Source organism: Tachyglossus aculeatus, chromosome 22 (assembly GCF_015852505.1).
Source record: "Tachyglossus aculeatus isolate mTacAcu1 chromosome 22, mTacAcu1.pri, whole genome shotgun sequence".
In the NCBI taxonomy this organism is placed as follows: domain Eukaryota; kingdom Metazoa; phylum Chordata; class Mammalia; order Monotremata; family Tachyglossidae; genus Tachyglossus; species Tachyglossus aculeatus.
The window spans coordinates 49,512,501-49,537,174 of record NC_052087.1 but is presented as its reverse complement, the minus strand read 5'-3'; the positions used below and the strand labels follow the sequence as shown (position 1 = coordinate 49,537,174).

At 55.1% G+C, this 24,674-nt stretch overlaps 1 protein-coding gene across 2 annotated transcripts; it reads left to right on the top strand.

The window, feature by feature from the left end:
* The first annotated feature begins 305 nt into the window (after positions 1-305).
* On the top strand, positions 306-24,674 carry RBM14 (RNA binding motif protein 14). Of its 2 annotated transcripts, XM_038764841.1 has the most exons (3): positions 306-704; positions 21,891-23,457; positions 24,146-24,674. In XM_038764841.1, exons 1-3 carry the CDS (start codon positions 368-370, stop codon positions 24,351-24,353), a joined length of 2,112 nt encoding a protein of 703 aa, XP_038620769.1. In that variant the 5' UTR covers positions 306-367; the 3' UTR covers positions 24,354-24,674. The 2 variants fall into 2 exon arrangements, with proteins under 2 accessions (XP_038620769.1, XP_038620770.1); XM_038764842.1 differs by lacking the exon at positions 21,891-23,457 and having other exon boundaries at positions 24,146-24,259.

Here is a 24,674-nt window from a genome sequence, read left to right as displayed (position 1 = left end):
CTCTGATTGGTCCCTGGCGCAGGGCGGGGGGTTGAGGGGGCGAGGCCTCTGATTGGTCCCTGGCGCAGGGCGGGGCGGAGGGGTGAGGGGTTGAGGCCTCTGATTGGTCCCTGGCGCAGATCGGGGCGTGGTCACGCTCGTTTACGGAGCGCGGTTAAGTCTCGCGCGACGACGTCACCGCGTCAGAGCCCTAGGCCGCCCGTCCCCCCTCCCGCCCCATTGATTGGCTGTCGGGGCCGCGCGGCGAGCGCCGCCATTGGCCGAGGCCGGCGCGCCTGCGCAGAGGGGGCCGGCGCCGCCGTCCATTGCCGGGGCGGAGGGCGGGCGGAGCGGACGGGCCGCTCGTCGCTCGCGGGGCGGCGGCGCCATGAAGGTCTTCGTGGGCAACGTGGACGGGGCGGACACGACGCCCGAGGAGCTGGCGGCGCTCTTCTCGCGCTTCGGCACCGTGATGAGCTGCGCCGTCATGAAGCAGTTCGCCTTCGTGCACGTGCGCGAGGCGGCGGGGGCGCTGCGCGCCATCGAGGCCCTGCACGGCCACGAGCTGCGGCCGGGCCGCGCGCTGGTGGTGGAGATGTCGCGCCCGCGGCCCCTCAACACCTGGAAGATCTTCGTGGGCAACGTGTCGGCCGCCTGCACCAGCCAGGAGCTGCGCAGCCTCTTCGAGCGCCACGGGCCCGTCATCGAGTGCGACGTGGTCAAAGGTAACGCGCGGGACGGAAGGCGGGGGGCGCGCGAGAGCAGGGGCAAGCGCTCGACCGCGCACGCGCGCGCGCCGGACCCTCTTTCTTCTCCGTCCGCTTCCGGGAGCGAGAGCGGGCGGGGGGGGAGGCGCGCATGCGCGCGCGCGCGGACCAGTCGGGGGCGCTCTTCCCCTCCCTCCCTCCCTTCCATTCATTCATTCATTCATCTAAGCGTAGTGATTGAGCGCTGACTGGGTGCACAGCACTGTACTGAGCGCCTAGAAAGGGCAGTTCGGCCACAGAGACAGTCCTTACGTCATGCATTCACTCAGTGGTATTTATTGAGCGCTGACTGGGTGCACAGTACTGTACTGAGCGCCTAGAAAGGGCAGTTAGGCCACAGAGAGAGACAGTCCTTACGTCATGCATTCACTCAGTGGTATTTATTGAGCGCTGACTGGGTGCACAGCACTGTACTGAGCGCCTAGAAAGGGCAGTTCGGCCACAGAGACAGTCCTACGTCATGCATTCACTCAATGGTATTTATTGAGCGCTGACTGGGTGCAGAGGACTGTACTAAACGCTTGGGCACAGTGACAGCTCCTACTTCAGTCATATTTATTGAGTGCTGACTGGGTGCAGCGGACTGTACTAAGCGCTTGGGAGAGGACAAATCGGCCACAGAGACAATTCCTACGTCATTCATTCATTCAGTCATATTTATTGAGCGCTGACTGGGTGCACAGTACCGTACTGAGCGCCTGGAAAGGACAGTTCGGCCACAGAGAGAGACAGCCCTTACGTCATGCATTCACTCAATGGTATTTATTGAGTGCTGACTGGGTGCACAGCACTGTACTGAGCGCCTGGAAAGGACAGTTCGGCCACAGAGAGAGACAGTCCTTACGTCATGCATTCACTCAATGGTATTTATTGAGCGCTGACTGGGTGCACAGCACTGTACTGAGCGCCTGGAAAGGACAGTTTGGCCACAGAGAGAGTCCCTACGTCATGCATTCACTCAGTGGTATTTGTTGAGCGCTGATTGGGTGCAGAGGACTGTACTAAACGCTTGGGCACAGAGACAATTCCTACTTCATTCAGTCATATTTATTGAGTGCTGACTGGGTGCAGCGGACTGTACTAAGCGCTTGGGAGAGGACAAATCGGCCACAGAGACAATTCCTACGTCATTCATTCATTCAGTCATATTGATTGAGCGCTGACTTTGTGGACAGCACTGTACTGAGCGCCTGGAAAGGACAGTTCGGCCACAGAGAGAGACAGCCCTTACGTCATGCATTCACTCAGTGGTATTTATTGAGCGCTGACTGGGTGCACAGCACTGTACTGAGCGCCTGGAAAGGACAGTTCGGCCACAGAGAGAGACAGGCCTTACGTCATGCATTCACTCAATGGTATTTATTGAGCGCTGATTGGGTGCAGAGGACTGTACTAAACGCTTGGGCACAGAGGCAGCTCCTCCTTCATTCATTCATTCAGTCGTATTTACTGAGCACTGACTGGGTACACAGCACTGTACTAAGCCCTTGGAAAAGGCAGTTTGGCCACAGGGACGGTCCCTACTTCATTCATTCATTCATTCAGTCATATTGAGTGAGCGCTGACTGGGTGCACAGCAGTGTACTGAGCGCCTGGAAAGGACAGTTCGGCCACAGAGAGAGTCCCTATGTCATGCATTCACTCAATGGTATTTATTGAGCGGTGACTGCGTGTGGAGGACTGTACTAAATGCTTGGGCACAGAGACAACTCCTACTTCATTTAGTCGTGTTTATTGAGCGCTGACTGGGTGCTCAGCACTGTACTAAGCGCCTGGAAAGGACAGTTCGGCCACAGAGACAATTCCTACTTCATTCCTTCATTCAGTCATATTTATTGAGCGCTGACTGGGTGCACAGCAATGTACTAAGCGCTTGGAAAAGACAGTTTGGCCACAGGGACGTCCCTACTTCATTCATTCATTCAGTCATATTGATTGAGCGCTGACTGGGTGCAGAGCACTGTACTGAGCGCCTGGAAAGGACAGTTCGGCCACAGAGAGAGACAGTCCTTACATCATGCATTCACTCAATGGTATTTATTGAGCGCTGACTGGGTGCACAGCACTGTACTGAGCGCCTGGAAAGGACAGTTTGGCCACAGAGAGAGTCCCTACGTCATGCATTCACTCAGTGGTATTTATTGAGCGCTGACTGGGTGCAGAGGACTGTACTAAACGCTTGGGCACAGAGACAATTCCTACTTCATTCAGTCATATTTATTGAGCGCTGACTGGGTGCAGCGGACTGTACTAAGCGCTTGGGAGAGGACAAATCGGCCATAGAGACAATTCCTACGTCATTCATTCATTCAGTCATTTATTGAGCGCTGACTGGGTGCACAGTACTGTACTGAGCGCCTGGAAAGGACAGTTCGGCCACAGAGAGAGACAGCCCTTACGTCATGCATTCACTCAGTGGTATTTATTGAGCGCTGACTGGGTGCACAGCACTGTACTGAGCGCCTGGAAAGGACAGTTCGGCACTCAGTGGTATTTATTGAGCGCTGACTGGGTGCAGAGGACTGTACTAAACACTTGGGCACAGAGACAACTCCTACTTCATTCAGTCATATTTATTGAGCGCTGACTGGGTGCAGCGGACTGTACTAAGCGCTTGGGAGAGGACAAATCGGCCACAGAGACAATTCCTACATCATTCATTCAGTCATATTTATTGAGCGCTGACTGGGTGCACAGTACTGTACTGAGCGCCTAGAAAGGGCAGTTAGGCCACAGAGAGAGACAGGCCTTACGTCATGCATTCACTCAATGGTATTTATTGAGCGCTGACTGGGTGCACAGCACTGTACTGAGCGCCTGGAAAGGACATTTCGGCCACAGAGAGAGAGAGTCCTTACGTCATGCATTCACTCAATGGTATTTATTGAGCGCTGACTGGGTGCAGAGGACTGGACTAAACGTTTGGGTACAGACGCAGCTCCTACTTCATTCATTCATTCAGTCGTATTTATTGAGCACTGACTGGGTACACAGCACTGTACTAAGCGCTTGGAAAAGGCAGTTTGGCCACAAGGACGGTCCCTACTTCATTCATTCATTCAGTCATATTGATTGAGCGCTGACTGGGTGCACAGCACTGTACTGAGCGCCTGGAAAGGACAGTTCGGCCACAGAGACAGGCCTTACGTCATGCATTCACTCAGTGGTATTTTTTGAGCGCTGACTTGGTGCACAGTACTGTACTGAGCACCTAGAAAGGGCAGTTAGGCCACAGAGAGAGACAGCCCTTACGTCATGCATTCACTCAGTGGTATTTATTGAGCGCTGACTGGGTGCACAGCACTGTACTGAGCGCCTGGAAAGGACAGTTTGGCCACAGAGAGAGTCCCTACGTCATGCATTCACTCAGTGGTATTTATTGAGCGCTGACTGGGTGCAGAGGACTATACTAAATGCTTGGGCGCAGAGGCAGCTCCTACTTCATTCATTCAGTCGTATTTATTGAGCACTGACTGGGTACACAGCACTGTACTAAGCGCTTGGAAAAGGCAGTTTGGCGACAGGGACGGTCCCTACTTCATTCATTCATTCAGTCATATTGATTGAGCACTGACTGGGTGCACAGCACTGTACTGAGCGCCTGGAAAGGACAGTTCGGCCACAGAGAGAGTCCCTATGTCATGCATTCACTCAATGGTATTTATTGAGCGCTGACTGGGTGCACAGCACTGTACTGAGCGCCTGGAAAGGACAGTTCGGCCACAGAGAGAGACAGCCCTTACGTCATGCATTCACTCAGCGGTATTTATTGAGCGCTGACTGGGTGCACAGCACTGTACTGAGCGCCTGGAAAGGACAGTTCGGCCACAGAGAGAGTCCCTACGTCATGCATTCACTCAGTCGTATTTATTGAGCGCTGACTGGGTACAGAGGACTGTACTAAACACTTGGGCACAGAGACAATTCCTACTTCACTCAGTCATATTGATTGAGCGCTGACTGGGTGCAGCGGACTGTACTAAGCGCTTGGGAGAGGACAAATCGGCCACAGAGACAATTCCTACGTCATTCATTCATTCAGTCATATTTATTGAGCGCTGACTGGGTGCACAGTACTGTACTGAGCGCCTGGAAAGGACAGTTCGGCCACAGAGAGAGTCCCTACGTCATGCATTCACTCAATGGTATTTATTGAGCGCTGACTGGGTCCAGAGGACTGTACTAAACGCTTGGGTACAGAGGCAGCTCCTACTTCATTCATTCATTCAGTCGTATTTATTGAGCACTGACTGGGTACACAGCAGTGTACTAAGCGCTTGGAAAAGGCAGTTTGGCCACAGAGACGGTCCCTACTTCATTCATTCATTCATTCATTCATTCATATTGATTGAGCACTGACTGGGTGCACAGTACTGTACTGAGCGCCTGGAAAGGACAGTTCGGCCACAGAGACAGCCCTTACGTCGTGCATTCACTCAATGGTACTTATTGAGTGCTGACTGGGTGCACAGCACTGTACTGAGCGCCTGGAAAGGACAGTTCGGCCACAGAGAGAGTCCCTACGTCATGCATTCACTCAGTGGTATTTATTGAGCGCTGACTGGGTGCAGGGGACTTTACTAAACGCTTGGGCACAGAGACAACTCCTACTTCATTCAGTCATATTGATTGAGCGCTGACTGGGTGCAGCGGACTGTACTAAGCGCTTGGGAGAGGACAAATCGGCCACAGAGACAATTCCTACGTCATTCATTCATTCAGTCATATTTATTGAGCGCTGACTGGGTGCACAGTACTGTACTGAGCGCCTGGAAAGGACAGTTAGGCCACAGAGAGAGACAGCCCTTACATCATGCATTCACTCAGTGGTATTTATTGAGCGCTGACTGGGTGCACAGCACTGTACTGAGCGCCTGTAAAGGACAGTTCGGCCACAGAGAGAGTCCCTACGTCCTGCATTCACTCAATGGTATTTATTGAGCGCTGACTGGGTACAGAGGACTGGACTAAACGCGTGGGCACAGAGGCAGCTCCTACTTCATTCATTCAGTCGTATTTATTGAGCACTGACTGGGTACACAGCAATGTACTAAGCGCTTGGAAAAGGCAGTTTGGCCACAGGGACGGTCCCTACTTCATTCATTCATTGTCATATTGATTGAGCGCTGACTGGGTGCACAGCACTGTACTGAGCGCCTGGAAAGGACAGTTCGGCCACAGAGTCCCTACGTCATGCATTCGCTCAGTGGTGTTTATTGAGTGCCGACTGGGTGCAGGGGACCGTACTAAACGCTTGGGCACAGGGACAACTCCTGCTTCATTCATTCAGTCATATTTATTGAGTGCTGACTGGGTGCACAGCACTGTACTAAGCGCCTGGAAAGGACACTTCGGCCACAGAGACAATTCCTACTTCATTCATTCATTCAGTCGTACTTATTGAGTGCTGACTGGGTGCACAGCACAGTACTAGGCGCCTGGAAATGACACTTCGGCCACAGAGACAATTCCTACTTCATTCATTTATTTAGTCGTATTTATTGAGCGCTGACTGGGTGCACAGCACTGTACTAAGCGCCTGGAAAGAACAGTTCAGCCACAGAGAGTCCCTACATCATGCATTCACTCAATGGTATTTATTGAGCGCTGATTGGGTGCAGAGGACTGTACTAGACGCTTGGGCACGGAGACAACTCCTATTTCATTCATTCAGTCATATTTATTGAGTGCTGACTGGGTGCAGCGGACTGTACTAAGCGCTTGGGAGAGGACAAATCGGCCTCAGAGACAGTTTCTACTTCATTCAGTCGTATTTATTGAGCACTGACTGGGTGCACAGCAATGTACTAAGCGCTTGGAAAAGACAGTTTGGCCACAGAGACGGTCCCTACTTCATTCATTCATTCAGTCATATTGATTGAGCGCTGACTGGGTGCACAGCACTGTACTAAGCGCCTGGAAAGGACAGTTCGGCCACAGAGAGAGACAGTCCTTATGTCATGCACTCAGTCGTATTCATTGTGCGCTGACTGGGTGCAGAGGACTGTACTAAACACTTGGGCACAGAGACAATTCCTACTTCATTCACTCAGTGGTATTTATTGAGCGCTGATTGGGTGCAGAGGACTGTACTAAGCGCTTGGGAGAGGGCAAATCGGCCTCAGAGACAATTCCTACTTCATTCATTTATTCAACCGTATTGATTGAGCGCTGACTGGGTGCACAGCAATGTACTGAGCGCTTGGGAGAGGATAAATCGGCCACAGAGATGGTCCCTACTTCATTCAATCACTCAATTGTATTGATTGAGCGCTGACTGGGTGCAGAGCACTGTACTAAGCACCTGGAAAGGACACTTTGGCCACAGAGAGAGACAGTCCTTACATCGTTCATTCAGTCGTATTTATTGAGCACTGATTGGGTGCAGAGGGCTGTACTAAGCGCTTGTGAGAGGACAAATCGGCCACAGAGACGGTCCCTCCTTCATTTATTCATTCAATCATATTTATTGAGCGCTGACTGGGTGCAGAGGGCTGTACTAAGCGCTTGTGAGAGGACAAATCGGCCACAGAGACGGTCCCTACTTCATTTATTCATTCAGTCATATTTATTGAGCGCTGACTGGGTGCAGAGGACTGTACTAAGCGCTTGGGAGAGGGCAGATCGGCCACAGAGACAATTCCTACTTCATTCAGTCATATTGATTGAGCGCTGATTGGGTGCACAGCACTGTACTAAGTGCCTGGAAAGGACAGTTCGGTCACAGAGAGAGTCCCTATGTCATGCATTCACTCAGTGGTATTTATTGAGCGCTGACTGGGTGCAGAGGACTGTACTAAACGCTTGGGCACAGAGACAAGTCCTACTCCATTCATTCATTCAGTCATTTAATGAACGCTGACTGGGTGCAGCGGACTGTACTAAGTGCTTGGAAAAGACAGTTTGGCCACAGAGACGGTCCCTACTTCATTCATTCATTCGGTCATATTGATTGAGCGCTGACTGGGTGCACACAACTGTACTAAGTGCCTGGAAAGGACACTTCGGGCACAGAGGGAGACGGTCCTTACGTCATGCAGTCACTCAATCGTATTTATTGAGCACTGACTGGGTGCAGAGGACTGTACTAAACGCTTGGGCACAGAGACAATTCCTACTTCATTCATTCAGTCAGTCATATTTATTGAGCGCTGACTGGCTGCAGCGGACTGTACTAAGCGCTTGGGAGAGGACAAATCGGCCACAGAGACAATTCCTACTTCATTCATTCAGTCGTGTTTATTGAGCACTGACTGGGTGCACAGCAATGTACTAAGCGCTTTTAAAAGACAGTTTGGCCACAGAGACGGTCCCCACTTCATTCATTCATTCAGTCATATTGATTGAGCGCTGACTGGGTGCAGAGCACTGTACTAAGCACCTGTAAAGGACACTTTGGCCACAGAGAGAGACAGTCCTTACATCATTCATTCAGTCGTATTTATTGAGCACTGATTGGGTGCAGAGGGCTGTACTAAGCGCTTGTGAGAGGACAAATCGGCCACAGAGACGGTCCCTACTTCATTTATTCATTCAATCATATTTATTGAGCGCTGACTGGGTGCAGAGGACTGTACTAAGCGCTTGGGAGAGGGCAAATCGGCCACAGAGACAATTCCTACTTCAGTCATATTGATTGAGCGCTGACTGAGTGCACAGCACTGTACTAAGCGCCTGGAAAGGACAGTTCGGTCACAGAGAGAGTCCCTATGTCATGCATTCACTCAGTGGTATTTATTGAGCGCTGACTGGGTGCAGAGGACTGTACTAAACGCTTGGGCACAGAGACAAGTCCTACTCCATTCATTCATTCAGTCATTTAATGAACGCTGACTGGGTGCAGCGGACTGTACTAAGTGCTTGGAAAAGACAGTTTGGCCACAGAGACGGTCCCTACTTCATTCATTCATTCAGTCATATTGATTGAGCACTGACTGGGTGCACACAACTGTACTAAGCGCCTGGAAAGGACACTTCGGGCACAGAGAGAGACGGTCCTTATGTCATGCATTCACTCAATCGTATTTATTGAGCACTGACTGGGTGCAGAGGACTCTACTAAACGCTTGGGCACAGAGACTATTCCTACTTCATATTTATTGAGCGCTGACTGGGTGCAGCGGACTGTACTAAGTGCTTGGGAGAGGACAAATCGGCCACAGAGACAATTCCTACGTCATTCATTCATTCAGTCATATTTATTGAGCGCTGACTGGGTGCACAGCTCTGTACTAAGCGCCTGGAAAGGACACTTTGGCCATAGAGAGAGAAATCGTATTTATTGAGCACTGACTGGGTGCAGAGGACTGTACCAAACGCTTGGGCACAGAGACAATTCCTACTTCATTCACTCAGTGGTATTTATTGAGCGCTGATTGGGTGCGGAGGACTGTACTAAACGCTTGGGAGAGGACAAATCGGCCTCAGAGACAATTCCTACTTCATTCATTTATTCAACTGTATTGATTGAGCGCTGACTGGGTGCACAGCAATGTACTGAGCGCTTGGGAGAGGACAAATCGGCCACAGAGATGGTCCCTACTTCATTCATTCACTCAATCGTATTGATTGAGCGCTGACTGGATGCAGAGCACCGTACTAAGCGCCTGGAAAGGACAGTTTGGCCACAGAGAGAGACAGTCCTTACGTCATTCATTCATTCAATCGTATTTATTGAGCACTGATTGGGTGCAGAGGGCTGTACTAAGCACTTGTGAGAGGACAAATCGGCCTCAGAGACAATTCCTACTTCATTCATTGATTCAATCGTATTGATTGAGCGCTGAGTGGGTGCAGAGCATTGTACTAAGCGCCTGGAAAGGACACTTTGGCCACAGAGAGAGACAGTCCTTATGTCATTCATTCACTCAATCATATTGAGCGCCAGCCGTGTGCAGAGGACTGTACTAAACGCTTGGGAGAGGGCAAATTGGCCACAGAGACAATTCCTATTTCATTCATTTATTCAATCGTATTGATTGAGCGCCGAGTGGGTGCACAGCAATGTACTAAGTGCTTGGGAGAGGACAAATCGGCCACAGAGACGGTCCCTACTTCATTCATTTATTCATTCAGTCGTATTTATTGAGCGCTGACTGGGTGCAGAGGACTGTACTAAGCGCTTGGGAGAGGGCAAATCGGCCACAGAGACAATTCCTACTTCAGTCATATTTATTGAGCGCTGACTGGGTGCACGGCACTGTACTAAGCGCCTGGAAAGGACACGTCGGCCACAGAGAGAGACAGTCCTTACACCATGCATTCACTCAATCGTATTTATTGAGCACTGACTGGGTGCAGAGGACTGTACTAAATGCTTGTGAGAGGGCAAATGGGCCTCAGAGACAATTCCTACTTCAGTCATAGATTGAGCGCTGACTGGGTGCACAGCACTGTACTAAGCACCTGGAAAGGACACTTTGGCCATAGAGACAGTCCTTACATCATTCATTCACTCAATCGTATTTATTGAGCGCTGACTGGGTGCAGAGGACTGTACTAAGCTCTTGGGAGAGGGCAAATAGGCCACAGACACGATTTCTACTTCATTCATTTATTCAATCGCATTGATTGAGCGCTGACTGGGTGCACAGCTCTGTACTAAGCGCTTGGAAAGGACACTTTGGCCACAGTGAGAGACAGTCCTTACGTCATTCATTCACTCAGTCGTATTGCTTGAGCGCTGACTGTGTGCAGAGGACTGTACTAAACGCTTGGGAGAGGGCAGATCGGCCACAGAGACAATTCCTACTTCATTCATTTATTCAGTCATATTTATTGAGCGCTGACTGGGTGCACAGCAATGTACTAAGTGCTTGGAAAGGACAGTTTGGCCACAGAGATGGTCCCTACTTCATTCACTCACTTAGTCATATTTATTGAGCGCTGACTTGGTGCAGAGGACTGTACTAAGTGCTTGGGAGAGGACAAATCGGCCTCAGAGACAATTCCTACTTCATTCATTTATTCAATCGTAATTGATTGAGCGCTGACTGGGTGCACAGCAGTGTACTAAGTGCTTGGAAAGGACAGTTTGGCCACAGAGACGGTCCCTTCTTCATTCACGTATTCATTCAGTCATATTGATTGAGCGCCGACTGGGTGCACAGCACTGTACTAAGCGCCTGGAAAGGACACTTAGGCCACAGAGAGAGACAGTCCTTACGTCATGCATTCACTCAATCGTATTTATTGAGCACTGACTGGGTGCAGAGGACTGTACTAAATGCTTGTGAGAGGGCAAATCGGCCTCAGAGACAATTCCTACTTCATTCATTTACTCAATCGAATTGATTGAGCGCTGACTGGGTGCACAGCAATGTGCTAAACGCTTGGAAATGACAGTTTGGCCACAGAGACGGTCCCTACTTCATTCTTTTATTCAGTTGTGTTGACTGAGCACTGACTGGGTGCACAGCAATGTACTAAACTCTTGGAAAGGACAGTTTGGCCACAGAGACGGTCCCTACTTCATTCATTTATTCATTCAATCATATTTATTGAGCGCTGACTGGGTGCACAGCACTGTACTAAGCGCTTGGAAAGGACACTTTGGCCACAGAAAGACAATTCCTACATCATTCATTCACTCAATCGTATTGAGCACTGACTGGGTGCAGAGGACTGTACTAAACGCTTGGGAGAGGGCAAATCGGCCAAAGAGACAATTCCTACTTCATTCATTTATTCAATCATATTTATTGAGCGCTGACTGGGTGCAGAGGACTGTACTAAACGCTTGGGAGAGGACAAATCGGCCACAGAGACAATTCCTACTTCATTCATTTACTCAATCGAATTGATTGAGCGCTGACTGGGTGCACAGCACTGTACTAAACGCTTGGAAAGAACAGTTTGGCCACAGATACAGTCCCTACTTCATTCATTTATTCATTCAATCGTATTTATTGAGCGCTGACAGGGTACACAGCACTGTAGTAAGCACTTGGAAAGGATACTTCGGCCACGGAGATGGTCCTTATGTCATTCATTCACTCAATCGTATTTATTGAGCGCTGACTGGGTGCAGAGGACTGTACTAAATGCTTGGGAGAGGACAAATCGGCCGCAGAGACAATTCCTACTTCATTCATTTATTCAGTCGTATTGATTGAGCGCTGAATGGGTGCAGAGCACTGTACTAAACGCTTGGAAAGGACAGTTCCGCCACAGAGATGGTCACTACTTCATTCACTCAGTCGTATTTATTGAGCACTGACTGTGTGCAGAGGACTGTACTAAGCGCTTGGGAGAGGACAAATCAGCCACAGAGACAATTCCTACTTCATTCGTTTATTCAGTCATGTTTATTGAGCACTGACTGGGTGCACAGCACTGTACTAAGCATTTGGAAAGGACAGTTTGGCCACAGAGACGGTCCCTACTTCATTCATTTGTTCAATCGTATTGACTGAGTGCTGACTGGGTGCACAGCAATGTACTAAGCGCTTGGAAAGGACAGTTCGGCCATGGAGTGAGACGGTCCCTACTTCATTCATTGACTCAGTCGTATTGATTAAGCGCTGACTGGGTGCACAGCACTGTACTAAACGCTTGGCAAGGACAGTTTGGCCACAGAGACGGTCCCTACTTCATTCATTTATTCATTCCATTGTATTTATTGAGCGCTGACTGGGTGCACAGCACTGCACTAAGCGCTTGGAAAGGACAGTTCGGCCACGGAGACGGTCCCTACTTCATTCGTTCATTCAGTCGTATTGATTGAGCGCCGACTGGGTGCAGAGGACTGTACTAAGCGCTTGGGAGAGGACAAATCGGCCACAGAGACAATTCCTACTTCACTCATTCAGTCCTATTGATTGAGCGCTGACTGGGTGCACAGCACTGCACTAAGCGCTTGGAAAGGACAGTTCGGCCACGGAGACAGTCCCTACTTCATTCTTTTATTCAGTCGTGTTGATTGAGTGCTGATGGGTACAGAGCACTGTACTAAGCGCTTGGAAAGGACAGTTTGGCCACAAGACGGTCCCTACTTCATTTATTCATTCATTCAATCGTATTTATTGAGCGCTGACTGGGTGCACAGCACTGTACTAAGCGCTTGGAAAGGACAGTTTGGTCACAGAGACGGTCCCTACTTCATTCATTCGTTCAATCATATTTATTGAGTGCTGACTGGGTGCAGAGCACTGTACTAAGCGCTTGGAAAGGACAGTTCAGCCTCGGAGAGAGAAGGTCCCTACTTCATTCACTCAATCGTATTGAGCGCTGACTGTGCAGAGCACTGGACTAAGCACTTACTTGGAAAAGACAGTTCGGCCATGGAGAGAGACGGTCCCTACTTCATTCATTCACTCAGTCGTAGTTATTGAGCGCTGACTGGGTGCAGAGGACTGGACTAAGCGCTTGGGAGAAGACAAATCGGCCACAGAGAGAGACAATCCCAACTTCATTCACTCATTCAATCATATTGATTGAGCGCTGACTGGGTGCAGAGCAGTGTACTAAGCGCCTGGAAAGGACAGTTCGGCCACGGAGAGAGACAGTCCCTACTTCATTCATTCATTAATTCAGTCGCATTTATTGAGCGTTGACTGGGTGCAGAGCATTGGACTAAGCGCTTGGAAAGTACAATTCGGCAATAGAGAGATGGTCCCTACTTCATTCATTCGTTCAGTCGTATTGACTGAGTGCTGACTGGGTGCAGAGCACTGTACTAAATGCTTGGAAGGGACAATTTGGCAACAGATAGAGACAATCCCTACTTCATTCACTCATTCAGCCATATTGATTGAGCGCTGACTGGGTTCAGAGCACTGTACTAAGCGCTTGGAAAAGACAGTTTGGCCACAGAGACGGTCCCTACTTCATTCATTCATTCATTCAATCATATATATTGAGCGCTGACTGGCAGAGCACTGGACATAGTGCTTGGGAAGGTACAAATCGGCAGCAGAGACAGTCCCTACTTCATTCAGTCGTATTTATTGAGCGCTGACTGGGTGCAGAGCACTGTGCTAAGCGCTTGGAAGAACACTTCAGCCACAGAGACGGTCCCTACTTCATTCATTCAATCGTATATATTGAGCACTTACTGGGTGCAGAGCACTGGACTAAGTGCTTGGGAGAGGACAAATCGGTGACAGACGGTCCCTGCTTTATTTATTCAGTCGTATTCATTGGGCGCTTACTGTGTGCAGAGCACTGGACTAAGCGCTTGGCAAGGGCAATTCGTCCACAGAGTCGATCCCTACTTTATGCATTTAATTGTATTTGTTTAGTGCTTACTCTGTGCAGAGCACTGCACTCAGCGCTTGGAAAGGGCAATTCGGCCACGGAGACGGTCCCTACTCCGTTCAGTTGTATTTGTTGAGCGCATACTCTGTGCAGAGCACTGCACTAAGCGCTTGGAAAGGACAAGTCGGTAACATATAGACAGTCCCTTCCCAACAACGGGCTCACGGTCTAAAAGGGGGAGACAGACAGCAAAACAAAACATGGAGACAGGTGTCAATACCATTAATATACCTAGAATCATAGATATTTACACGCCATTAATAAAATAGTAATAGATACGTACAAACATACACAAGTGCTGTGATGTATCGGGGGCGTGCTTCCCCTTCCTTTCATTCATTCATTCAGGCATATTGATTGAGCGCTTACTGTGTGCAGAGCACTGGACTAAACACTTGGGAAGGACAAATCGGCGAGAGAGAGATGGTCCCTACCCAACAACGGGCTCACAGTCTAGAAGGGAGAGGACAGACAAAAAAAGAAAACATGTAGAGAGGCGTCAGTACCATCAAAATAGAGTTAGAGGTCTATCCATATTAGTAAGATAGAATAATAAATATATACAAATGTACATATTGAGTGCGTACTGTGTGCAGAGCACTGGATTAAGCGCTTGGGAAGGAAAGTTCGGCCACAGATGGAGACAATCCCTACCTGACAGTGGGCTCACAGTCTAGAAAGGGGAGAAAGACAACAAAATAGAGGAAATAGACAGGTGTCAATAGATCAAAATAAATAGAACTATAGGTCTGTGCACATCATTAGTAAAATAAATGGAGTAATAAATGTGTGCAAATAAACAGACGGGTGGTGTGACGTACCGGGGGCGCGCTCTTCCCCTTCTCTCCTTTTCCTAAGGCGACGTGCACATCAGTCAGTCATCAGTCAATCAATCGTATTTATTGAGCACTTACTGTGTGCAGAGCACTGGACTAAGCGCTTGGGAAGTACAAGTTGGCAACATATAGAGACAGTCCCTACCCAACAGTGGGCTCACAGTGGGCGCGGGGGCATCCGCCCCAACCCAGCACCTTGGCCAACGACACCCCAATGCCGTGACCCCCTGCCCCCCGCCCTTCCCACCCCAGGGCCCAAGGTGGTCAGTGGGGCGGTGGTCCGGGGCAGCCCTGCTGACCGTGAGAAGCCGGCCTGGACCGTCAGCGCCATTAGAACAGTGCTTGGCACATAGTGCTTAACAAATACCATCGTTATTATTATTATCGTCATCAGCGAGGGAAGCCACAACGGCGGGCCACATGCCTCCTAACTTCCTCGCCTTTCAAATAATAATTGTGGTATTTGTTAAGCGCTTACTTACCCGACCCCTCCTCCTTCACCACCACCGCCCGATCCGGAAGAGGGGCGGCCTGCACAGCCCCCCTTCCCCGCAAGCGGACTTTACTCTCAGTCAGAAGGAATCATCTCCCCGCACCAAACCAGCATCTTCAGGCTGTAGGAATAAATAATAATAATAACGGTACTTGATAAGCGCTTACTATGGGGCTCCTGCACGGAGAGAAGGAACCCTCATTCTCCCTCCCCTCATCCCCCCAGCAACTTCAGGTTTAAGGAATAATAACAATATTTGATAAGCACTTTCTAAGGGGCTTCAGCACAGACAGAAGGAACCGTATTCCTCTCCGCTCCTCCTCTTCCCTCCCGCCATGCGCTAATTCAGGTTTTAGGAATAATAATATCAGTGGTACTTGGTAAGCATGCACAAAGAGAAGGAACCACATTTTCTCCCTCCCCCCCAAGCAAATTCAGGTTTTAGGAATAACGATAGTAATGGTACTTGGTAAGCGCTTACTATGGAGCCCCTGCACAGAGAGAAGGGCCCACCTTCTCTTTCCATTAGAGAAGCAGCGTGGCTCAGTGGAAAGAGCCCGGGCTTTGGAGTCGGAGGTCATGGGTTCTAATCCCGGCTCGTCTATCGTGGGGCCTTGGGCACTTCTCTTCTCCGTGCCTCATCAGTTCCCTCATCTGTAGAACGGGGATTGTGAGCCCCATGCGGGACAGGGGCTGTGTCCAACCCGATTTGCGTGGACCCACCTCAGTGCTTAGTACAGTGCCTGGCACGTAGTAATTACTTAACAAATACCACAATTATTATTTGAAAGGCGAGGAAGGACAGAGGCGTGAGGCCCACAATTGTGGTTTTCCTCCGTAATAATAATAATAATGATGATGGCACTTGTTAAGCGCTTACTATATGCCCAGCACTGTTGTAAGCGCCGAAGCTCCCAGCAGCTCAACTGCGGGCATGCTGAGGCCTGGGAGCCGGATTTGGAGGGAGGGAAGAGGGAAAGGGGCCGGGTCGGTGTCTTTTATAACTCGAGGGTCCACCCTTTAGCCCCTTCCCGGGGGCTTCGTCCGTGTGTCTGTGATCACGCCTGCTACGTGCATGGAGGGGTGGAGCGAGCAAGTGGTTTTTCTTCCCGGCTTCTCTTCCGCAGCTTCAGTGGAAGCCGCCCCCTCCTCCTGCATTCATCTCACGTTTCATTTTCCTCAACCCAGGCTGCGGAAGTCAAGGAAACGGGGGGCGCCCGGGCTCCCCCGCCGGCTTCTCTGTTCGCGTCCTTCCTCCGACCCGACGGAAGGGCGGGCCGCTGGGCTCCGGACCCCATCCCGGGGTCGCGGCTCCGTTGGGTTGTCTGTATCTGCCAACTTAAACTCCCCTCCCCGCCGGTTACCCCCAAAGCGGGGAAAGCCAGCCTCGGCGGGGCCGGTAGCCCCCCCGGGAATCCACGTCGGTGGGAGTGCGTTCTGTGGAGCGGCGTCCCCCCGGGGAAAAGGGAAAAGCGTTCATCCGCCTCGACCCCGCACTCGCTTGACGCGGTCGGTCCGCTCAGGGAGGCAGGAGGTGGGGAATGGCAGCGGGCTTTTGACCGTCCGCGTCCGTCAGGGTCCGATTGGCTTGGGGGCACGCGGGGGTCTGTAGAGGGGCTCTGTGGATGAACGCCGAGAGCGGACGTGCTCTCGGGGAAGGAAAACGCCGGCAGGCGACGTGACGCCCTGTGGGAGTTTTTATGGGACCCGGGTCCGTCAAAAAGCCGTCCGAAGTGGGTGGGGAGAGCCGGGACAGACCAGAGACCATAAACCTTCTTGAGGAAAAGGGAAATTTGGGGTCGGGCAGGTGGGGAGTCGTCGTGCCGCAGACTGGAGGAGGATCCGGTGACCAAGGTGATTGCGAGTTTTCCCGCCTCCAGAGTGAAAGCTTTCCTCCAAACTCCCTGCCTTTGGACCGACGGACTGGAACTGCTCTAGGTCGTCAGGGCCGGGGCTAATCTTCCTGCCGCCCGGTACGGCCCTCGTTGCCCCCTGCAAGTCCCTAGTCCCACCGCCCTGCCTCTCGCCGGCGGCCGGGCAGGTGAAAATCGGTGTGCCCGTGTGCCCCTGGGGTCTCGGCTAAGAACCGAAGGGCAGGCGAAGGAAAGCGGGGCGGCGGCTCCCTTGTCCGGGGGTCGGGGTTTTGCCGTGCTCGTTGAACGCTGCCTTTTGGGCCTTTTCCTGAGGGGGATGAGGGGAGGGAAGCAGGGTCTCTTGGAGAGGATGGGGGGCTCGGGAAATTGCACCTGTGCGACTCGTCCCTGCCGGGGTTTGGGCAGACCCCGAGCTCTGCCTGAAGCAGTGATAGTGATTGAGCGCTCACTGTATGCAGAGCACTGGGCTAAGCCCTTGGCTTGCCGACTTTTTTTGATCTTCCACATTGGCAGTGCTGCTCTTCCTACTACGAGCCCTGCTCTCTGTAGGGCTAGGCGAAAGAACGCCCAGCAAAAATCTACCCTCCCTCCGGAAGTAGCGTACAGGGCACTCGGGCTCCCAAGAATTGAAAAGTGGACCAAAATGACCTAAAAACCAGTCACCTGAGTAGCCTACGGCATGCCGAGCACTGGACGAAGCGCCTGGGGGGGAGTCCAGTAGAGGTACAAGACATAATCCTTGTCCTCGAGGAGCTGATCATCTTCTTTAAAAGCAGTGATTTTTTTTTTTAAAGCAGTTTAGTTACCCGATCACCCCACTCGCACGGCTCCCCTGACACTAACCTTCTCACGGTATCTAGTTCTTAGTTTTCCCGCCGCCGACCCCTCGCCCACATCCTCTCTCTGTCCCGACAGACTACCCCTCTCCCCATCTTCAAAGCCCTCCTAAAAATCCCACCTCTTCCAAGAGGCCTTCCCCGATTAAGCCTTCACTTCCCCCTCTAAGTTCCCGCTTCTGCGTCACTTAGGCACTTCGGTCCGTTCTCCTCAAACACTTGGATATTAACTCCTCCTCCAGCTCCTCAGCACTTATTCCTCTGTAATTTATTTTAATGTCTAGCTCCCTCTCTAGACTGTAAGCTCCTTGTGGGCAGGTCTCGTTTTTACCACCTCTTTCGTGTTGGACTTTCCCAAACCCTTAGTTCACTGCTCTGCATAAGGGAAGCACTCAATAAATACCGTTGATCGACTGGTCCAGTGGCAAAGTAAATCTTTACCGATAATGGCCAGCTTTGAATTAGGTTTTTTGGGTTGTTTTTTTTTTAAAACCCCCGTCCTCCCCGGCGTCCATCCGTAAATCCAGTACTGCATCTCAGCGGGTCGTCTTTCACATCCCGTTCAGCGCAGAGGCACCTGGGGTTAACAGATCGGCCAGTACCCACGGGAAAAGATGGAGAACGTTTTCTAGCGCTAAGTGGAAATGGGCTTTGATCGCTCGCGAGTCCGTCCTGTTGCGTTGCGACGTGGAGACACGGGGGTGCCCCTGGGAGTCCGTGGGGTTTGCCCAGTCGAGGAGAAGGCATGTGCCATCCTTCCCACCCCCGCACCCCCAAGTTGCAGATCAAGTGGGCTCCGGGCGATCCGTGGAGCCCACGTCTGTTGGTCCTCGCTGCTTTTGGGGAGCAACTGGACTCCCCTCTGTTGCTTTTGCTGCACCACAGAGCCCCTGGGGGGGCCTGGACACGGCCAGTCAGCAGCCCCGGGTTCAGAATAGCTCACCGTACCGTCTCTGCCGCAAATGTCTCCAATGCGAGTGGGGACAAAACGACCGGGGGTTGCAGTTTTGTCTCATGGGCTCAGAGACGGTTTTCAGCCCGCCAGTCCAGTGAGTATTTCGCGTCTCTCGGAGGAGGAGCCCATTTCTGTTTCCATTCAAAGCCTCCCCGGAGCGTCGCCTGGGAACCTTTCCTCCCGAAGCACGTGGGCCCCTCCGACCGGGGTGGGCTACGGAAGGAGCAGGGGGAGCAGCGGCCCGGCCTAGTGGACGGAGCCTAGGCCTGGGAATCAGGGGACCTGGGTTCAAATCCCCGCTCTGCCCCCGGTCTGCTGAGCGACCTCGGGCGAGTCGCTTCACTTTTTCTAGACTGTTTCCTCCTCTGTACAGTGGGAACACAGTACCCGATCTCCCTCCCGTTTAGACTGTGAGCCCCATAAGGGACAGGGACTGTCTCCGATTTGATGATCTGATCCCCGCCCCAGCGCTTAGCGCAGCGCCAGGAACCGAGCAAGTGCTTTGCAGGTGCCACGGTCGTTCTTATGCTCATGTATGACCTCGACTTCGGCCGTCCCTTTCTCCGAGCCAGGTGTTCTTGCTCTTCTCAGGTGGCGGAGGGGGCGGTCAGTCCAGTCTCTGCCGCCGCCACAGCCCCCGCCTTGTCTCCTCACGCCGCCGACGGGGTCGCCGGCCCAGTCTTGCCTCGGGTAGGGTCAGGGCAGAGAGGGGCGGCTGCCTGAGAGCGCGGAGGCTGCGGTTTGACGGGCCCCGAGAAGGGGGATGGCATCGGCTCCGGTTTACTTGGCATCCCTTTCTCCCGGCGCGGGCAAGGAGGAAGCCGGAGCCCGGTGGGCAGAGTGCAGGGTCGAGCGGCTAGCAAATCTCCGGCGATGGGGCAGAGCGTGAGAATCGTAGGGGGTTGGGTGGGGTAGGGTCGGCTTCTCTCCTTCAGCTGAGTTTCAGCCTTGGTGTTGAGGGGCTTGTCCCTTTGAGCAGCAGAGAGGGGTGCCACCATCTCATCTGCCCACCCCGCTACCCTTCCAGGCAAGCGTGGAGACCTTAGCGTGGCCTCCGACTAGACGGTAGGCTCGTCCTCTAGACTGTAAGCTCATTGTGGGCAGGGAACATGTCTTCCAACTCCGTTGTACCGAACTCTCCCAAGCGCTTAGTACAGTGCTGTGCATGTAGTCGGTACTCAGTGAATGCCACCGGGTGATGACTTTGAGATCCGGAAGAACAAGCCCGCTGCCAGCCGGCCAGGGACCCTTCGAAAATCGAGCCCTTATAACTCGCCTCCTCGCTGGCAACCTCTGAGTCGAAGCCCAACGCCTTGGTGGCGTTCTTAAGTAGCCACCTGGTCTGAAGGAGAAATCTCCCGGCTATCGGGAGGAGGAGGAAAGTGGGGAGATTTGGGCCGACTCCCAGAGAAAGAGCTCTGAGCGGAGCTGACGACAGCAGTGGTTCACATCTTTTTTTTTTCCTTCTTGTTGTATTTAAGCGCTTATTATGTGCCAGGCACTGTACTAAGTGCTGGGGTAGCTACGAGGGTGGACACAGTCCCTGTCCCAGAGGGGGCTCTCGGTCAGTAAGTCTTATTGAGGACTTATTGTGTGCAGAGCACTGTAATAATAATGATGGCATTTGTTAAGCGCTTACTACGTGCCAAACACTGTTCTAAGCGCTGGGGGGATATAACGTGATCAGGTTGTCCCATGTGGGGCTCACAGTCAATCCCCGTTTTACAGATGAGGTAACTGAGGCTCAGAGAAGTTAAGTAACTTGCCCAAGGTCACACAGCAGGTGTGGTGGAGCTGGGATTCGAACCCATGACCTCCGACTCCAAAGCCCGTGCCTTTTCCACTGAGCCACGCTGCTTCTCTGTACTAAGTGCTTGGGAAAGCACATTATAACAGTACAGCCACGTGAGAAGCAGCGTGGCTCGGTGGAAAGAGCGTGGGCTTTGGAGTCAGAGGTCGTGGGTTCTAATCCCGGCTCCTCCAATTGCCAGCTGGGTGACTTTGGGCAAGTCACTTCACTTCTCTGGGCCTCAGCTCCCTCATCTGTCAAATGGGGGTTGAGACTGTGAGCCCCAAGTGGGACAACCTGATCACCTTGTAATCTCCCCAGTGCTTTGCACATAGGAAGCACTTAATAAGTACCACTATTATTATAATTACAGCAGACTCATTATTTGCCCACAGCGAGCTTAGGGTCTACAGGGAAAGTCTTAAACCCCATTTTACAGGTGAGGTACGGACGAAGTAACTGAGGCCCAGAGAAGCGAAGTGAGTTGCCCAAGGCCGCAGAGTAGATGAGTGGCGGGGCTGGGATTAGAACCCAGGTCCTCTGAGGCCCAGGCCCGGGCTCCCCGCAGTTCTCCAGCGCTTGAGGCTGTAGTAACCGGGGCGGGGGGGCAATCTGTGCCCTCGACGGAGGCCAGATGTTGTCGGAAAGATGGGCTCGTTGGTCCTGGCAGGAGGCGGCGAGGGATCAGAGGGCAGATCCCAGGCGGCCCGGAGGGCACAGTCGGCCTGCTCCGGGACGCTCCCGACCGCCGGGGAAGCCGGCGGTTTCGGTCAGAGCCGGCCTTTCCGGCGGCGGTCCCTCCGCTCGGTCCGTCGGCCGACCCTCCCGCTCCCGGAGAGCGAGGCGGGGGCACCGTCCGGCGAGCCCCGATCGGGACGTCCCCGTGGGCGAGCCCGGCCCCGGGGGCCGACGGGCTTTTCCGTCCTTCCGGGATCGCTCCCGAACGGAAGAGGCGGAGAGCGGAAGAGCCTCCGGGTCGGCGCCGGGAGGAGTCCGGGGGCGGGGAGGGCGTCCCCGCGGCCGCAGGCGGCCGTCATCCCGCCGGGGCGGGAGCCGGGACCCGGCCCCCCCTAACCGCTAACCCTCTGTCTACTGCTTTGTCAGACTACGCGTTTGTTCACATGGAGAAGGAAGCGGATGCCAAAGCCGCCATCGAGCAGCTCAACGGCAAGGAGGTGAAGGGCAAGCGCATCAACGTGGAGCTCTCGACCAAAGGCCAGAAGAAGGGGCCCGGCCTGGCCGCCCTGCCCGGGGACAAGACCAAGAAACCGGGGGCGGGCGACGCCGCCTTCCCCGGGGTGGGCGGCTTCTCGGCCCCCTTCGATTACCAGCAGGCCTTCGGCAACAGCAGCGGCGGGGCGGACGGGCGGCCCCGGCAGCCCTCCCCGTCCTTCTTCGGGCGGGACCGCAGCCCCCTGCGCCGTTCGCCGCCCCGGGCCTCCTACGTGGCCCCGCTGACGGCCCAGCCGGCCGCCTACCGGGCCCAGCCGTCGGTCTCGCTGGGGGCGGCGTACCGGGCCCAGCCCTCGGCCTCCCTGGGCGTGGCCTTCCGGACCCAGCCCGGGACGGCCCAGGCGGCCTCCTACCGGGCCCAGCCCTCGGTCTCCCTGGGGGCCCCGTACCGGGCCCAGCTGGCCGCCGCCGCCGCCGCCGCCGCCGCCTCCCTGACTAGCCCCGGCTCCCAGCCCAACGCCAATTCCTCGCTCGGCTCCTACGGGGGGGCGCAGCCGTCGGCCCCGGCCCTCTCCTCCTACGGGGCCGCCCAGCCCTCCGCCGCCACCGCCGCCGCCGCCGCCGCCTCGTCCCTGGCATCCTACGGGGCCCAGGCCTCCTCCCTCGCCGCCTACGGGGCCCAGGCCGCCGCCTACGGGGCCCAGGCGGCCGCCGCCGCCGCCGCCTCCTCCTCCCTGGCCTCCTACGGGGCCCAGGCCTCGGCCTACGGGGCTCAGGCGGCCTCGGCCTACGGAGCCCAGGCGGCCTCCTACGGCGCCCAGGCCGGCGTCGCCTCCTACGGGGCCCAGCCGACGGCGGCCGCGGCGTACGGCGCCCAGGCAGCCCCGTACGCGGCGCAGGCCGCGGCCTCCTACTCGGCCCAGCCGGCCGCCTACGCCGCCCAGTCGGCCTACGCGGCCCAGCCGGCCGTGGCCGCCGCCTACGCCGCCCAGGCGGCCGCCCCCGCCGCGGCCGGCTCCTACGCGGCCCAGCCGGCGGCGGCCGGCCAGCTGAGCGCCTACGGGGCCCAGGCCGCCTCGGGCCTGGCCGGCTCCTACGGGGCCCAGCCGGCGGCGGCCGCGGGCTCCTACGCGGCCGCCTACGGGGCCCAGCCGGCCGCCGCGCCGGCCGCCCCGTACCGGGGCCAGGTGGCCGCCCCGTACCGCGCCCAGGCCTCGGCCCAGCTGGCCTCCTCCTACGCTGCCCAGCAGCCGCAGCAGCAGCAGCCGCAGCCGCCTCCGCAGGCCCAGGCCGCCGCTTACCGGGGCCAGCCGGGCGCTACCTACGACGGGACGGGCCAGCCCGCCGCCGCCGCCGCCGCCGCCTACCTGTCTCTGTCTCAGGGGGCCCTGGGCAACGCCGCCACCAGCACCCCGCCGCCCTACGAGCGCGCCCGCCTCTCCCCACCCCGCGCCGGCTACGACGACCCCTACAAAAAGGTCTCCAACCTGGCGAAAAGGTACCGTGCGGCCCTCGGCTCCGGCTTGCCCCCGGGGCCTCGGGGGTGGGGCTGAGGCGGGAGAGGGCAGCCTCCCGCCCCTCGGGCACCGGGCACCGGGCACCGTGCGGGGGGCTCCCCGGCCGGGACGGGGAGCAGAGCCGCCCCCGCGGGCCGAGGCCCGGGACGTCGGGCGGGGCCGCGGGCCTCTGGATCCAGCCCCGCCGAGGGCAGCGCGCTTGGGCCCGGGGACTCCAAGGGGCGCCGGGAGCCGTCTGTGCCGCACCCGCTCCGGGGGAAAGCCGGGGTGGGGGCGGGTGCCACGCGCCGGGATCCGCCGTTCCGATGCGTCCGAGTCCGACTCTCCGTCCTGGCCTTCTCCCGACGGGCCCCGGGAACGGTGTAGGGCGGGAGGGACACGGCGATTCGGGAAGGCCGCGCGAGCCCCGGCGGTAGAGGCCGATCCCGGCCGAGAGGGACGAGCGGGGAGGCCGTCGACGGGGCTCGGCCCCCACCCCGTCCCCCGAGTTTAACCCGAGACCGATTCTCGTCCCCGACCGGCGTCCCTAGGCGAGGAGACCGCTCGGAGGCCCGCCGGACCGCCCCCGCCTGAGCCCGCTCTGGACGGCTCCCCCCCCACCCCCCGCGCCCCCCTGCCCCCCGACGCCCAGCCCCCATCATTGACGAACTGTCTTCTTCTCTCGATCAGGTACGGTTCCGACCGGCGCTTAGCCGAGCTCTCTGATTACCGCCGTTTATCAGACTCGCAGCTTGCGTTCCGCCGCTCGCCGACAAAGTCCTCGCTGGATTACCGTCGCCTGCCCGATGCCCATTCCGATTACGCCCGCTACTCGGGCTCCTATAACGAGTACCTGCGGGCCGCTCAGATGCACTCTGGGTACCAGCGCCGCATGTAGGGGCCGGGCTGGGGGTCCGGATGGAGGATGCGGAGGATGGAGGGGGGCGGGAGGAGCGAAGAACGGGGGGGAGCAGGGTCCCTCGGGCGGCGCCTGGCACCGTCCCGCCCCCCGACCGGTCCGTGTTCGGTCCTTCCCCGCTGCCCAACCCCCTTCCCTCTCACTCGGATCTCCCCCCAACCTCCCAACTCCCCCGAAACGGGCGGGGCGGGGGCGGTTCTCGTCTCTTCCGCTTGCCCGAGCGCTTTTTTATTTTTGCGCGCGGCGTTTTAAGATCGTCCGGATGGATGGAAAGCGGCCGCGGTCGGCGGCGCCTTCTCC

Coding starts and splice junctions, on each gene's coding strand:
- RBM14 (XM_038764841.1), top strand. CDS start 368: ATGAAGGTCTTCGTGGGCAACGTGGACGGGGCGGACACGACGCCCGAG. Junction 705..21,890: donor CGAGTGCGACGTGGTCAAAG/GTAACGCGCGGG, acceptor CTGCTTTGTCAG/ACTACGCGTTTGTTCACATG. Junction 23,458..24,145: donor GTCTCCAACCTGGCGAAAAG/GTACCGTGCGGC, acceptor TCTCTCGATCAG/GTACGGTTCCGACCGGCGCT.